Below are 15721 nucleotides of genomic sequence, written 5' to 3' on the forward strand. Positions count from 1 at the left end.
TTGACTCTGCTTAAACTACCAGCAAGGGTGCCAACTGTGGATACCTGTGCATCACGGACAGAACTATTCACTCATATCAGACAGATCACTGAATGACCTTCAGATGGCACTGACGTTAAGTCATTACCAACGTGGACTGGAACTGGTGAGGTGAAATGTAGGTGCTTATTTACAACGGGGCTTTAATTTTCCTTGTTTGAATAAGAATACTGACAGATGTGACACAAATCACAGCATTATAGGAAAATATGATAATGCCTTGAAATTTATGGCTTGGAAGTAAAAAACACTCCCTCCTTCAAGCTCACTTTGCTGTTGCTTTGAAAGTGTCTCTCTTTACAGAAGGATGCACTTCATTCAACTCAACATCAGTATCTGGGCTGAATTTCATTGCAGAAACAGCCATGGCATTGCGGAGTTTATTGCCTTGATCCAGAAGAGCTAGAAAATAAAGAATAAAAACTCAAAATTAAAAATTAATTTAAAATATAAAAAAGCCATGTGCACACAAAGTAAATATGCCAGATGTAAATTGTATGTCTCTATCTGGCATTATAAAGAGCCCTTGACATATTGGAGATTAAGTTTGCTATATACCATAAAGCATATAACACAATGGAGAGTAAGAGGGAGCAGTCCTACTTGAGCCTTGAGCACAGGGCAGTATGAAGCACAACTCACTTGTGCTAGATAGACTGAACCTGATGGTGGGGAGAGGGTATGGTAGGTACGGTAGCCAGATTAACCCATGGAAGGTTGGCTTGACTCGAAAGGTTCCTCACTAGCAGTCCAATTTCAAGATTTCTCAGTAAATACAATAGATGGCTCAGAAGATTGGTAACAGGATATATGGAAGCTCCACTGTTGGTTTACTCATCTAAATCCAGCTCAGGATGACGGTGAGCTAATAATACTATAGCCTGACAGCTGACTTGGTGGCCCATGGCAACAGAGTTAGTGATCTAACTCCAATTCTTATCAAACAAGGGCTGATAACAAAGAAAAAACAAAATCCCACTACACACTTTGCACTCTTGAGAGCCATCTCAGCAGATAAATCAAGGATTAAATAGGCTAGGAGACTGATACTCCTTTCTTGTTCCTCCAGGTCAGAGATGAGGCAGGATGAGGTAGTTTGTACAGCTGCTGCCCATGCTATACCTGTTCTATGGATAATCAGACCACCTGCCACCAGCACTAAATTAAATCTTTATGTATTAAATACAAAAGTGTTTTGACTGCCAGTTTAAGTTCCAAATACTGTCTCTAGAACATTACATGTAACACGTATCCTGACGCCTTTAGTCCTACAAGAGCACTAGCTTGTATCACATGCCAGCTAGCTGAAATATTAATGAGCTTGTACAGTTTCAAATGAAACCTAAACCCTGATGGCAAATATTTACAAACCTGAAAGGAGGTCTTTTGTAGTTGGGTTGTGCAAAGACAGTACATGTGCGTTACTGTGGCTCCCCACAGGTGTTCCTGCTTGCAATTCAAGATCAGAACTGTTGGGAAATGATGCCTGTTTCTTTGGAGGATTCACTTTTAAATTTTCATCTGGTAAAATCAGACGATGCTGAGACCCAGAGAAACTGTTCTTTATGTTCTCAGAATTCTCTTGAAAGAGCAAGTGGTCTATTCCTCTATTTAAAAAGAGAAAGTTTAGTAAAACCCAAAGTTGATTTGTAAATATAGTGCTCCTCAAACTCTTGTACACATTCCTTAATCAGAGTACTGCATCCCCCACCTCAAAGAAAAACGTGACATATTTGTATTTCGATGCACAGAGGAAACCCTGACTTCTATTCTTACGCTCGCACCATGAAATACACGGACTCAAACAGTTGGGCCACATCTTCAGCTTATGTAAACCACATAGGTCCAGTGAAGTCAATGGGGCTCTGCAGATTTATACCAGCTGAGGATCTGTCCCCTTATTCTTTTCCTAGCTAGATGCCGAATTACAACATGATTTAGACTACACATGGAAGTACTTCTTAATCCATAAGTCATACATAAGGCTGTAAGAAAGTTGTGAATGTTTGGTTCAAAAACAGCAGCCAGTTTATTAGAGTTGTGGTTGTGGTGTGGTCAGCACAAAAGACACACCATGTGTTCCTGCTTGGCTCTTGAAGGTAAGCATGATGGAGGGGCAGTTGGTCCAAACCTGAGTGAGTGGTGTTGTGACCTGGAGCATAGGGTCACAACACCACTCGAATTTGTAGAAGCTATATAAAGTCGTAGAAGCCACAACAAAATTGCGGCCCATGATTTTCTTACAGCCTTAGTCATAAACCCATTGCTGCTGCTTAATAAAACATCTGAAATTAAAAGAAATTCCTTTATTTTATCTGGAAAAAAGTTACCTTGGAGTAGCGGCCCTGCTACTGTTAACAGACTCTCTTCCAGCCATACCAGGCGGTCCATGTAGTTGTGCTGGAGCAAGAAAGAGAGTCTTGCTGGATTCAGTCATTCCTCTGGTTCCCTGGGAAGAAGAAGCAATGTCTAAACTCACATCTGTGGTTGGGATGGAGCTGCTACTGTCATAGGTTTCAGACAAGGGCTCTAAGACTAGAGATACCTGAAAAGACACAATGTGAGAAGAATGTTTTTAATTAAATGCGCGAAACATTCTATGGTTGTTTTACTTTCCGTATTATGTGGCATGTTGCATTTTCCATACTAGAGGCTATGTATTTGATACAGTTATGTCAGATACTAGCTTAATCTCTGGAATATTTACAAGCAGTTAGTTCACATTACACATTTTCAATCAAAGGAATCAGTTTCTTCAAGGGAATATAGCCCAGGGGCAGGACTTTCAAAAACGAATACTTAAGGTTAAATATAGGTTTAGAAGCCTAATTCTAGGCACCAATTTTTTTAAAATCTTGGCTGGCTCAGGTGAGCTGTGGAGAAAGATTTCAGTACTACCTGTAGTTCTCCTAGTTTCTCAGATGTTGGTGAAATAATGGTGAAAAATCCACTGATTGGGTGGCTTGGAGATAGTTGTGATAGTCCATTGATTTGCGCTCGACCAATTGGAAGATGGTCAGGTTTGGTCATTACCTCCAGTACAAGAACACCCATATCTACAGGAGACAGGAACAGCTAACTTACATCTGGTATAAGACAACATATTAAAAAACAATTGGGGAACAATAATATTGCAGTTAAAATTAGGGCGGTCAATTAATCGCATTTACCTCACGAGATTAACTAAAAAAAAATTAATCGCAGTTTCAATTGCACTGGTAAACAACAGAATACCAATTGCAATTTATTAAATGTTTTTGGCTGTTTTTCTACATTTTCAAATATATTGATTTAAATTACAACACAGAATACAAGGTGTACAGTGCTCACTTTATATTATTAATTTGATAACAAATATTTCCATTGTAAAAATGATAAACAAAAATAGTATTTTACAAGTAGCGTAGTAGTGCAATCTCTTTACTGTGAAAGTGCAACTAACAAACAGATTTTTTGTTACATAACTGCTCTCAAAAACAAAACAATATTAAACTTTAGAGCCTACAAGTTCACTCAGTCCTACTTCTTGTTCAGACAATCGCTCAGACAAACAAGTTTGTTTACATTTACAGGAGATAATGCTGCTTGATTCTTATTTACAATGTCACCTGAAAGTGAGAACAGGCATTCCCATGGCACTTTTGTACCTGGCATTGCAAGGTATTTATGTACCAGATATGCTAAACATTCGTATGCCCCTTCATGCTTGGCCACCATTCCAGAGGACATGCTTCCATGCTGATGACACTTGTTAAAAAATAATGCGTAATTAAATTTGTGACTGAATTCCCTGGGGGAAAATTGTACGTCTCCTGCTCTGTTTTACCCACATTCTGCCATATATTTCATGTCGTAGCAGCACACGTTGTTCGTTTTAAGAACACTTTCACTGCAGATTTGACAAAACGCAAAGAAGGTACCAATGTGAGATTTCTAAACATAGCTACAGCACTCGACCCAAGCTTCAAGAATCTGAAGTGCCTTCCAAAATCAGAGAGGACAAGAGGTGGAGCATGCTTTCAGAAGTCTGAAAAGAGCAACACTCTGATGCAGAAACTATAGAAGCTGAACCACCAAAAAAGAAAATCAACCTTCTGCTGGTGGCATTTGTCTCAGATGATGAAAATGAACATGCATCGGTTCGCACTGCTTTGGATCATTATCAAGCAGAACTGTCATCAGCATGGATGCACGTCCTGTGGAATCACGAAAGGACATATGAATCGTTAGTGCATCTAGCACGTAAATATCTTGCAACGCCAGCTACAACAGTGTCATGCGAATGCCTGCTCTCACTTTCCGCTGACATAAACAAAAAGCGGGCAGCATTATCTCCTGCAAATGTAAACAAACTTGTTTGTCTGAGTGATTGGCTGAACAAGTAGGACTGAGTGGACTTGTAGGCTCTAAAGTTTTACATGGTTTTACTTTTGAATGCAGGGTTTTTTTAATACATAATTCTACATTTTAAGTTTGACTTTCATGATAAAGAGATTGCACTACAGTACTTGTATGAGGTGACTTGAAAAATATTATTTCTTTTGTTTTTTACAGTGAAAATATTTGTAATAAAAATAAATATAAAGTGATCACTGTACACACTGTATTCTGCGTTGTAATTGAAATATATGTGAAAACATAGAAATGTAGAAAACATCCACATATATTTAAATAAATGGTATTCTATTATTGTTGAACTGCACGATTAATCACATAATTAATTAATAATTTATAATTTTAATTTATAATTAATGTATTTAATCGCACAATTAATTTCGATTGTTCTAATTGCCTGAAAGCCCTACTTAAAATATAATTAAAACTGCAAAATTAAAAACCAGGACAAATGAAATGCAAAAAACAAAAAAGCATAATTAAAATAGGGAGAGGGGGACTATATGCGAGGCAATGGGGTCTAGTGGCTGGAGCACTTAAATAAATAAACAAACACATGGAGATTTACCTATCTCATAGAACTGGAAAGGACCTTGAAAGGTCATTGAGTCCAGTCCCCTGCCGTCACTAGGAGGGAGGGATAGCATTGGCCTGCTAAACCCAGGGTTGTGAGTTCAATCTTTGAGGGGACCATTTAGGGATCTGGGGAAAAAATCTGTCTGGGGATTGGTCCTGCTGTGAGCAGGGGGTTGGACTAGATGACCTCCTGAGGTCCCTTCCAACCCTGATATTCAATCTAGGACCAAGTACTGTCCCTGACAGGTTTTTTTTTACCCCCCAGATCCTTAAATGGCCCCCTCAAGGATTGAACTCACAACCCTGGGTTTAGCAGGCCAATCCCCAGGGATTCAGGGGACATGGGTTCAATCCTTGGCTCTGGTTTGATGCGTGACGACAGGCAAGTCACTTTCCCCGGTATGCCTCAATTTCCCCATCTGTAAAATAGAGAGGATACTTGGCCTCCTTTGTAAAGCACTGAGCTCTAGGGATGAAAAGCACTAGATAAGAGTATTATTACTAGGACATGTAACAAGTAGAGAAATGTTATACTGTTAAGAAATTACTATAAATACGGTCTACACACTTACAAGTGATATCACACATAAGCACTTAAACTACTTAAGACCTCAATCCTGCAGTAAGGTTCATACAAGTGTAAGGTGATACAGAGCTTGCTGGAGGATTGGGGCCTTAAAGTTTTTGTTTTTTTCAAAAGGCACTTGACAGGATCGTTTTGTCTTCATGACATTTCAGCTGCAGAAACACAGGATGCTTATTGTGACAATTCTTTGGCTAGAAGACACAGACCTCTCACTCTGTTTCTTGAATACTTTTGCCATGATCAATCTACAAGGATATTTAAGAACATCTAGTAGTATGGGATAGTTTTTTATTCTGATGATTCTTCTGAGGGTTATAAACATGCAATACCCTTTGAAATATCAAACATGAGACACTACATAAAACCATCTTTTAGATTCAGTAAAAATAAAATTAAGTTGTGTTTTATTACTTATTGATGCACTTCCCAATTCCTGCTAAAATCTACTGAATTGATGCCGTAATACAAACAATTTCAACTGCAAAATTAATACAGAGGCTACAGCTATTGTACCTGTCAGGTAGGAGGCAAACTGTTTTGGCCCACAGCGAATTGCATAGCGGGTGGTGGTTTTCACTGCTTTTTGTTCAGTCTGTGAAGTATTCCTGGGATTAAACAGCGTACCATCTGTCGTCTCCCCCCACCACCTCACCCGGATGAGAACAGAAGTAGGCGGTTTAGACACCATCCATAAGATTTTACTGACTGTTAACTTGAGAAAACAGCGCAACTGGCCTTCAACAAGAGGTGGTAAACTTGTAGAAGGGGAGATATCACTGATACCTGTGGAGATATAGCACAGTATTATTTCCCAGAAATATAAATTGAAGTAGTATATTTGAGATGCAGATCACTTTACAAAGTTAAAAAAAATACTTGGAGTTTACCCTGCAGATATGTCTAACATTCTGTGCTATACTTAGGGTTACCCTATAGATATTTAGAACATTATAGCCTACATTTGTGCATTGCAGATTCTTGCAATGCCCCCCCACCATCCTTCAGTGAATGACCTCCCTGGATGATGGAATAACATCTTCTGCATCTCCAGGGTGCCCACCATACCATGGAGTCTGTCTTGACCCAAGTGTGCCCTTAGGGTACCTGTTGCTCCAACAAAGGTACTCCGTATTACCTAAGTGGCTTTAAGTAATCACCAAGACCCATACGGGGCTCCCAGCCCTCTGTTGTACCTCAAGGGCATGACACACCACATTATAATCCCCAAAGGCCACTATGCACCTACCGCACCAGTACAGGTAACTACCACCTCCGCACAGGGTGCCCAAGGTACTGCCACCCCATTATCCAATCATGCTATGGAGGGTGCTACCACCCGCCCCTTCAGATGCCCATCACAGGATCTGCTGCCTCTTACGAGCCCCACAGCACCCACCACAGCACCCCGTACTGCCACCAACCGCTCAGGGTATCTCCCGGGTCCCCTCCCCAGCCAGGGTATCTACCCTGTCCCCCGGGTACCGCCGCCCCCCCCCCAGCCAGGATATCTACCGGGTCCCCCGGGTACCGCCGCCCCCCCCAGGGTATCTACCGGGTCCCCCGGGTACCGCCGCCCCCCCCCAGGGTATCTACCGGGTCCCCCGGGTACCGCCGCCCCCCCCAGGGTATCTACCGGGTCCCCCGGGTACCGCCGCCCCCCCCCAGGGTACCTACCGGGTCCCCCGGGTACCGCCGCCCCCCCCAGGGTATCTACCGGGTCCCCCGGGTACCGCCGCCCCCCCCCAGGGTACCTACCGGGTCCCCCGGGTACCGCCGCCCCCCCCCAGGGTATCTACCGGGTCCCCCGGGTACCGCCGCCCCCCCCAGGGTATCTACCGGGTCCCCCGGGTACCGCCGCCCCCCCCCAGGGTACCTACCGGGTCCCCCGGGTACCCCCCCCAGCCAGGGTATCTACCGGGTCCCCCGGGTACCGCCGCCCCCCCCCAGGGTATCTACCGGGTCCCCCGCGCCGGGCGCTCCCCGGGACTCCCACCTCTCCTCTTGCGGGCGCCGCCGCCTCCCACCCTGGGAGCGGGACCCTTCAGCCTCTTCTGCTTCATCCCCCAGCCGCTCCCCCGCGCCAGGCCCGGCTCCCAGCCACCGCCGCTGCCCGGCAACCGCCACCGCCGCCGCCTCAGCCCGCCGCGGGGCGCCCTGGGACACGGCGGGAGAGTCACCCAGCCCCGGGAGAGCCGCGCACAGCCCGGCGAGATGAACTACAATTCCCAGGAGGCGCTGCGGCCCCGCTTCCGGCGCGGGCCGATTGCGTGAGGGTAGGCACTTCCGGCAGGGGAGGTGCTCTCCCGCCAGTGAGTCGAAGTGGGGGCGGACTCTATTTCCCGTGGTGCAGCGCGGCGCGGCAGGGGTACTTCCGGCGGGGGTGGGTGCAGTTGCTGCTGGCGCGGTTGGGGCGAGACCTGCCCTTGTGTGTCGGCCTCTCCCCGTCATGTCGACCCTGGAGAAGCACCTGCACCTGGGCCGCCTGCCCCCCAGGCCCGCCGTGCCCGGCGGGGGCGGCCAGTCCGGCTCCAAGATGCGCATGGGGTAGGTGGGGGAGGGGCTGGGTGTGGAGGGGAGCCGGGGATTTTACCATGGGGACGTTGGGGATCGCCAGAGGAGGCCCGTTGCCGCGTGGATGGAGGGGGGTCGGCAGAGGAGGCGAGGGCGCCCGTGGGTGGGTGCGGGGGGGGGGGTCGGCAGAGGAGGCGAGGGCGCCCGTGGGTGGGTGCGGGAGGTGGGGGGGGTCGGCAGAGGAGGCGAGGGCGCCCGTGGGTGGGGGGGGGTCGGCAGAGGAGGCGAGGGCGCCCGTGGGTGGGTGGGGGGGGTCGGCAGAGGAGGCGAGGGCACCTGTGGGTGGGTGGGTTGACAGAGGAGGTGAGGGCGCCCGTGGGTGGGTGCGGGAGGATCGGCATAGTTGGCGAGGGCGCGCGGGGCTGGAGGGGTGGGTGGATTGGCAGAGGAGACCCGTGGGTGGGTGCGGGAGGATCGGCAGAGGAGGCGAGGGGGGCCGTGGCAGGGTGGGGTGGGTGCATAAGGATCGGTAGAGGGGGCTTGGCAGAGGAGGTGAGGGGGCCCGTGTGTGGGTGCGTGGGGATTGGTAGAGGAGGTGGTGGTGGTGGTAATAATATTTGAAATTATTAATACTGATATAGGAAACCCCCAAACACTAATTTAACCATCAATTCCTTTATTAAATCCAAAGCAAGTTACTACATCCAAACAGTAACAAAACATGTATAAGCATTTGATTAAGATATTTACAAATGGGCTAAACCTAGGGGTGTTTAGACACATATTGGTCGGCTCCAAAGTGGTCAGGCAGGTCTTAGCAATGAACCCCTTTTAGAGTTTACTTTTTATACTATTTAACAAACAAGTGATGTCATCACCAATTACTGACTTCAACTAAAAACCAATTTGAGACAGTTCACCCTTATTTCTAGTCTTAATCCAGATAAGTTTTACAGTCTCCTTTCTTCACAAGGCCTTTCCTTTCTTATCTTCACCACCACCAACCCCAGCACCCTCCCCTACCCCCCACAGCAGAACAGAGGGAAGGTTTGGGCTTGTTTCTTTTAAGACACTTTTTGTTTTGTTACTGTAGCTCTTTATTTTATTACTTTTGAAACCATACAACCTTCCCACACTACAAGTAATACTACTTATTGTTTTTACAGCCTTCTTTCACTTGCTGGTTGGGGCCTTCTTTACCACACACACACACACACATTTAACCAAACTTAAGCTAACTTTAATTCTTTAATTTTATACTTATTCTGTGGGGGGATTGGCAGAGGAGGTGTGGGTGCTGGTTGTGTGGTGGTGGTGGTGATAAGGATTGGCAGAGGAGGTGAAGGTGCCCATTGCGGGGTGGGTGGGGATTGGCAGGAGAGGCAAGGGTGCCAGTTGTGGGCGAGGGAACATTTGGGACATTGGCCTCAGGCATGGGATGGGATTTCTAACATGTTAATTTGAGATGTATTTCAGCAGATTGAATAGTTTCCATGGAAGGTTACTTTATGCTAATAATTTTGGTGTTTCTTGTATGTGTTTGTTGGAAATTCAGTTTCGAACCCGGATGTTCATTAATGCTTATGAGATGTGTCTGGACCTAACTTGTCAGACCATCTGTCTATCTATATGAAGAGAATTAGACTGCTGAATGCCTATTTACGGTAAAGAGCATCTCTTTAGCTTGGCATAGGCAGCTGATTTGACTCCTACTCAGAGAGATTCTATTAACTAATGCACATTGTCTAAGTGGGAGCTAGTGTTCCTTCTATCCAACTGTCAACGGTGACTTGAAATACTCATAGTTTGAAACTGGGGCCTATCTGCTGCCTTTTCCTTTAACTCACTTGTCTAATTGAATACAGTCTCTTATTAAGATCCCTCAACATCCTTCTCTCATGAACAGAGCCTAGTGAAGATAAATATTTCAGGACATCTCTTCATTTTCAACTATGAGTCTTCTCTGAAGCTGTGTTTATTTGTGAATGAAGAAATGCTCTTTTAACTGGGGTTAACTGTGTGCAAGTTTAGCTTAAATAGTATTACCCAGCAGGAGTCTACATGAAGCTGGGCAGTAGATGAACTCTGCCAGGGGAGTAAGTCCTTGCTCCTGGGAAGTGACAATCTGCCATCTGGGACAGCACAACACAGCGCAAACAGGTAGTGAGTTTTATAAACAAATCTAAGTGTATAATTTGAGAGCAAAGCCCTGGTCAACACTTAACATTTAGAGCAACCTGGCTAGGTCACTCCTGGTGTGAAAAATTCACCCCCTGAGCACTAATGCTAACCTGACCTAATTCCTTGGGTAGATGCAGTTAGGTCAACAAAATAATTCTTCTGTCAACCTAGCTTCTGCTCCTTAAGGAGGTGGATTACCTACGTCAATGGAAAAACCTTCCATCGACACAGGAAGTGTCTACACTATGGAGATGCAGCTGTAGTGTAGACGTGCCCTGAGAAACAGATTGGCCAGTGTTAATTATGAGCCTGTTCTGGGATGAAAGAAAGGAAATGGCCAGGAAAGCAGCTTCACAGGAGCATAGTCACGGGGGATGATGGGCTGGAGTTAAGGACAGTTTTGAAGGTGAGGAGGAGAAGCTTGAACTTTTATATGGTAGAAAAGGAGGCGTCCAAGGTAAGGAGATGATTATAGCGGTCACAGAGGAACGTGGTCTTGGCAGCGGCGTTCTGGATGACCGGGAGGGGGAGAGATTATAGCTGTGCAGATTTGGAGAAGGAGAGGTTAACAGTAATCACACCAGTGCGCAGGCTGTATGTGGAGATGTTGTAAAGTAAAGCAGCAGAAGTTGGTCAGGACCCAGATATGAAGGGCCAGAGACAGGGTTTGGGCACTGGGGAGGATGGTGTTGGTAACCGTGACCAAGACTAATGGAAAAGTAGAGGGCTTATGGAAAGGTAATATGTTTGGGTGCGCACGTTACTGGCTCAGGTTCACTTCCAAACCAAAGAGCGTGCATGTTGCCGCCATTTAGGCCAAGGATGAATTTAGTTGGCATTTGAAATGATGGCACAAAATCTAGGTAGAAAATGATGGTACAGAATGAAACAGAGTATGTGAAGTAGTGTTTTGTACTTCTCTACCATCTTTTCTCTAAAAAACTGGCAAAGCTTTATGCAGGTGTAAAGTACCATTATCCCAAGTTTTGCATATGGGGAAACCATAGCAGAGAGGAGTTACATGATTGGCCTGTAGTCTTATAGTGAATTAGTGAGTGTCATAAATATAACACAGAAGTCCTGACAACCTTGGATCTAACCATTTCTTACTGATCACTCACAAGAACTTCAGCTTCTGCACCCATATTTTTGAATGTAGCTAGTAGTCCCATGTTTAAGGTAACATTACATTCTTTAAAAGCAGAAAGGTTAAAAGGATATTAAATAGTGGTTAACAAGGGGAGTGCAAAGGATTTAATCCTACTTTGGATGTAACTTGCAGCGATTCTGAATCTTGCAGCTTAGGTATTGTGGTGATGGGCTGTTCAGAAGTACAGGTAGTTAGACTCTCTGCCCTTTTCATACACTAGTCAGGTGAACAGAAAGATCCTTCACCCTGATGTGCACTAGCTGTTTCTATTGAAACAACTTTTACTAGTCTCAAATAGTTTAACAGCATAACTGTTGAATGAAACTTGTTAGAAGGAGGTCTACTGCCACTCCTATCAAGTGCTGCCAAAGTCTGGTATATTTTTAGAAGCTTAAACTATGCTATAAAAATGTCCTCTCTGCTGGAGCTGGCATGTATCATTTTGGGGAGGGGGGGGAAATGTTGCTAACTCAAGATTGTTAAATTTGGAGAAAAACAAACCACTGGTTTTTAGGAATGGACTTGCCACACTGAAAGAGATCAGTAGATCATCAAGAATGGCATCTAAATTGGGGCGGTGACTAATAACTGATCCTTCAGAAGAAGGTAAAGCCTCCTCCTGTAATACATTTGGGGCTGAATCCCGTGTGAGTTGAGAGCATAGGCACAATGTCCAAGGTGTCAGGTGCAATGCCATTTATTGGGTGAAATATCCTATCCTCTGAGTACAGGAAATCCGCTTTACCCTGAAGCAGGAGATTAGATAATTTACCACATTTAATTTTGTAAGCTGCTCCTCTGTGATATTAACCAAATTCTTTTGGCCTCTGCAGGTGGAGGGAATGTTTAAGTGGATAGGTTGTTACTTCTTGAAAATTAGACCTGTGACACTTAATATTTAAGTAAAATATTTATACACGAATACTTTTCTGGAGTTAAGTCTGTGTTAAAAGCAGGATGGAAATCAGTTTGCAATCCTATGTTGGTCTGTTGTGCTGCCACTTCTGTCATGTGGTTCCTCAAGGCAGATGGCTCCAAAATGTTTCTTTTTAATGAACATAATATTCAGAATCATTTTCCTCCATACATGGGGTGATATATGCTTGATGTCCTGGGACCTTTCAGCCTACAGACCAAAGTGGCTACAATTTCTTTTGATAACAATTTTCTTGAGTTCTTTTGCAAAATGCTGGTACATTGTCTGATGTATCCTTTGCATCAGTACAACAGATTCCTAAATACTCAGCTTATTGACCCTTGTTTTAATTTTTGACTTGGAACAATACACAAAAGGAAAACCTAGTAAGTTCTGGTTGCTTCTTATGCTCTAGTTGATGTCATGTTGGCTTTGTTAGTGTTTCTTGCTTCGCTTCATTGCAATTTTGATCTCTGTTAACCTGTGATGAATGAATATATCTAATAATTTCAGATGGATTGAAAATACTTGCTGTTTGTTCCTGGTAAAGTTTTGCAGTTAGATAATATAGATGGAGTGCTTCTTAGTAATAATACTGCTTAGCACTTATATAGCACTTCCCATCTTCAAAGAGCTTTCAAATCTCCTCTGTATATGCTCTGCCAATTTTTAAGGTTTCACAGTCACAATTTGCTATTAAGTGTTTTTCTGTCTCCTGTTGCTGTGTGAAAGGCTCACACAAACAAGGGGGGAAGGATAGCTCAGTGGTTTGAGCATTGGCCTAATAAACCTAGGGTTGTGAGTTCAATCCTTGAGGGGGCCACTTAGGGATCTGGGGCAAAATCAGTACTTGGTCCTGCTAGTGAAGGCAGGGGGCTGGACTTGATGACCTTTCAAGGTCCCTTCCAGTTCTAGGAGATAGGTATATCTCCATTAATTTATTTTATTTAAAATGACTGACCATACAGGGAAATAGTAAAACTGACTGTAAATAAAAATATGCCTCAGGGCAGGGGCTGGGTTTGATGATCTCTTGAGGTCCCTTCCAGCCCTATATTTCTATGATTCTATTGTATCCCCTCATCCACCTCATCTCTCTAATATCCTGGGACCGACATGGCAACAACTAAACTGCATAAAGAAAGTGCTGTCAGATCTGCAAAGTAAAACTAAAGAAACTTTTTTCCCTGATCTTTTGTTTATAATCATCTTAGATATTACTTGGAACAAAAAATTGACAGGCATGTGAATTTTTTTTAAAGATGATTTGATACCTTCTCCCATCATGTTCATACATCTGTTCACTTGGACAAGAGTTGGGTTTAATTTTTTCAGACTTGGGAATAGGCCCAATGGAATCTAGTTAGACTTAGTATCTTAAAATGTTAGCAGACCGATTTCCTCCCAGTAACCCCTCTGCATTGCTCCCACTAGACCTGACGAGGGAGTGCTCATCAGCCCCCTAGTCTGTCGGGTGTGACTTCTGAGGCGTTGTGGTGCAGATCGTGGGAGGTAGAAGTGGAGTGACTTGGATCACTCCAAGCAAATAGAAAAATGATTTACGAGGGAATTGAGATTTCTAAACCAGCCGCACTTTAAATATTGGTCGGATGCTTTCTTCATAACCTCTTCCTCTGACTCTGATGTTATCCATCTTGGGAAGGAGTTGTTGCTGCCATTTGTACTGATGATTTCTCAGGCAACAAGGAACTGTTACAACTTTATCTAGGACAGTAAAGCCTTTTTATGAGGCCTCTCAGTGGGCTGTGTGTAATGTGATGTTACAGTGTATCTGAATTCAGGGAGACTAAGAGAACAGACAGGAAATAGGTTTGCTTGTATTACTATGCTGTGTTCCAACATGATGGCTCCCTCATGTTGCATAGCACATGATATTCTCTGTGTTAAAGCAAAATACGAGTGGTAGGGAAAGGAAAACCATGGTGCTGTATCCACGTGTGATGCCACATGAGGCTGAATTCAGCTGTGCCACGGAAGTGTAAATCTTAACAACTCAGCAGGTGTCAGTGGAGTGACTCCAAATTTACAGCAGTGTAATGAGAACAGTATTTGGCCCTGTGAGATTACAAATGAGCACAGCCATGTAGCAGGAATGTAATGAATCTTTGATCTGTACTTTAATTTATGAATAATGCTAGTATTAGTATTTAAATAATAACCTGAGTATTGAAAGGTTAAAATGGCTGCTGCAACATAGTGCTGGCTGGTTTTAACAGAGCTACAAGGTGTACATTTGATTTTTCTCACATCTTAGAGTGCACTGCATCTTTCTGCTAACTAGCTCCTTCCAGAGACAGACCCCTTGTGCTAGTTAACACCCCCCCACACACACACACTATTGGTATTTTAAGTATTCACTGAATACTCAGATCAGTTATTTGATAGCAAGTTTAATACTGAAAACATGGATTTGTCACATCCTTTTTATTAACTGAATCAAACTATTCCCAGGGCCATTTATCATCTTTTGTTACAACAGGATTTGACTGTAGGTGGTGCTTATTTGACTAGCACACTATGTTCCTTTTAACATGTATCCTAGGATTGGTCAAAAAGGAGGTGGATGCTTCTTGCTGGGGAATGGAGTATTGCATTCTTGGAGTATTACATAGGAATAAAAGTAACTCCTGTCATGTCTGCTGCTTCACTCGTGGTTCGTGCACATGTTCATTATACAATGGTGAGGACAAGCCACACAATAGGTTAAAATTAGCTGTTGAAAGTGCCTGGAACTAGTTCTTTGATTCTGATTTAATTCACAGTGTGTGTTAGTTGGCTTGGTTTATAGTTCTCAGATCAGCCTACAAATGTTATTACATTGGATCAATTTTTATTTACTATTTTAGTTTGTTGGACATGTTAAAAAGCAGTAATTAGTTAATCTCCATCACAGTTTAACTATTTGGCCAGGAAAATGCTGTTTCAACATGAAAAGGTGCAAAATCACAGCTGTTGTTGGGCTTGCGTCTGATTTTTTGGATGCCTGCTTGATATGTCACTAAGGAAAATAGACTAGAGAAAGAAAGGACATATTGGATTCTATCTAGTATATTCCTTCAGAGACCAGTGGAGATTAATTCTCTACTGCATGTTCTCCATTGCTTTTGTGCAGTCCATTTTGTAAAATTTGCGTGTTTGCTCCATCTCACCGATACATCTTCATCCTGTGTAATACACAAGTGTTTGCTTGAAATAAGATATTTCTCAGCCTTCTGCAGGCACCAGCCATCTTGTGAAAAATTTCATACTTATTCTCACTCATAGTAAGAGCCCAGTGTCAGATCTTAATCCTGTTATAATATTGTTTAACAAATCTTTTGTTTTAAATAAAAGTAATTAATCTGCA

General features: G+C 43.7%; 2 protein-coding genes across 2 annotated transcripts in view; one reads left to right on the plus strand and one right to left on the minus strand.

The window, feature by feature from the left end:
- The window catches only part of C2CD3 (C2 domain containing 3 centriole elongation regulator), an 81448-nt gene extending 73671 nt beyond the window's left edge, over positions 1 to 7777 (minus strand). The window contains exons 1-6 of the mRNA XM_054015884.1: positions 7590 to 7777; positions 6110 to 6379; positions 2938 to 3095; positions 2370 to 2584; positions 1411 to 1646; positions 309 to 441 (exon numbers count right to left, since the gene is read on the minus strand). Of these exons, the coding sequence (XP_053871859.1) occupies positions 309 to 441; positions 1411 to 1646; positions 2370 to 2584; positions 2938 to 3095; positions 6110 to 6379; positions 7590 to 7656 (1079 nt within the window). The 5' untranslated portion in view covers positions 7657 to 7777. The remainder of the gene's footprint in view (positions 1 to 308; positions 442 to 1410; positions 1647 to 2369; positions 2585 to 2937; positions 3096 to 6109; positions 6380 to 7589) is intronic.
- A 193-nt stretch (positions 7778 to 7970) lies between these two features.
- The window catches only part of PPME1 (protein phosphatase methylesterase 1), a 37154-nt gene continuing 29403 nt past the window's right edge, over positions 7971 to 15721 (plus strand). The window contains exon 1 of the mRNA XM_054015885.1: positions 7971 to 8140. Within this exon, the coding sequence (XP_053871860.1) occupies positions 8043 to 8140 (98 nt within the window). The 5' untranslated portion in view covers positions 7971 to 8042. The remainder of the gene's footprint in view (positions 8141 to 15721) is intronic.

The sequence above is a fragment of the Malaclemys terrapin genome, chromosome 1 (genome assembly GCF_027887155.1).
Source record: "Malaclemys terrapin pileata isolate rMalTer1 chromosome 1, rMalTer1.hap1, whole genome shotgun sequence".
NCBI classification, from domain to species: Eukaryota; Metazoa; Chordata; order Testudines; family Emydidae; genus Malaclemys; species Malaclemys terrapin.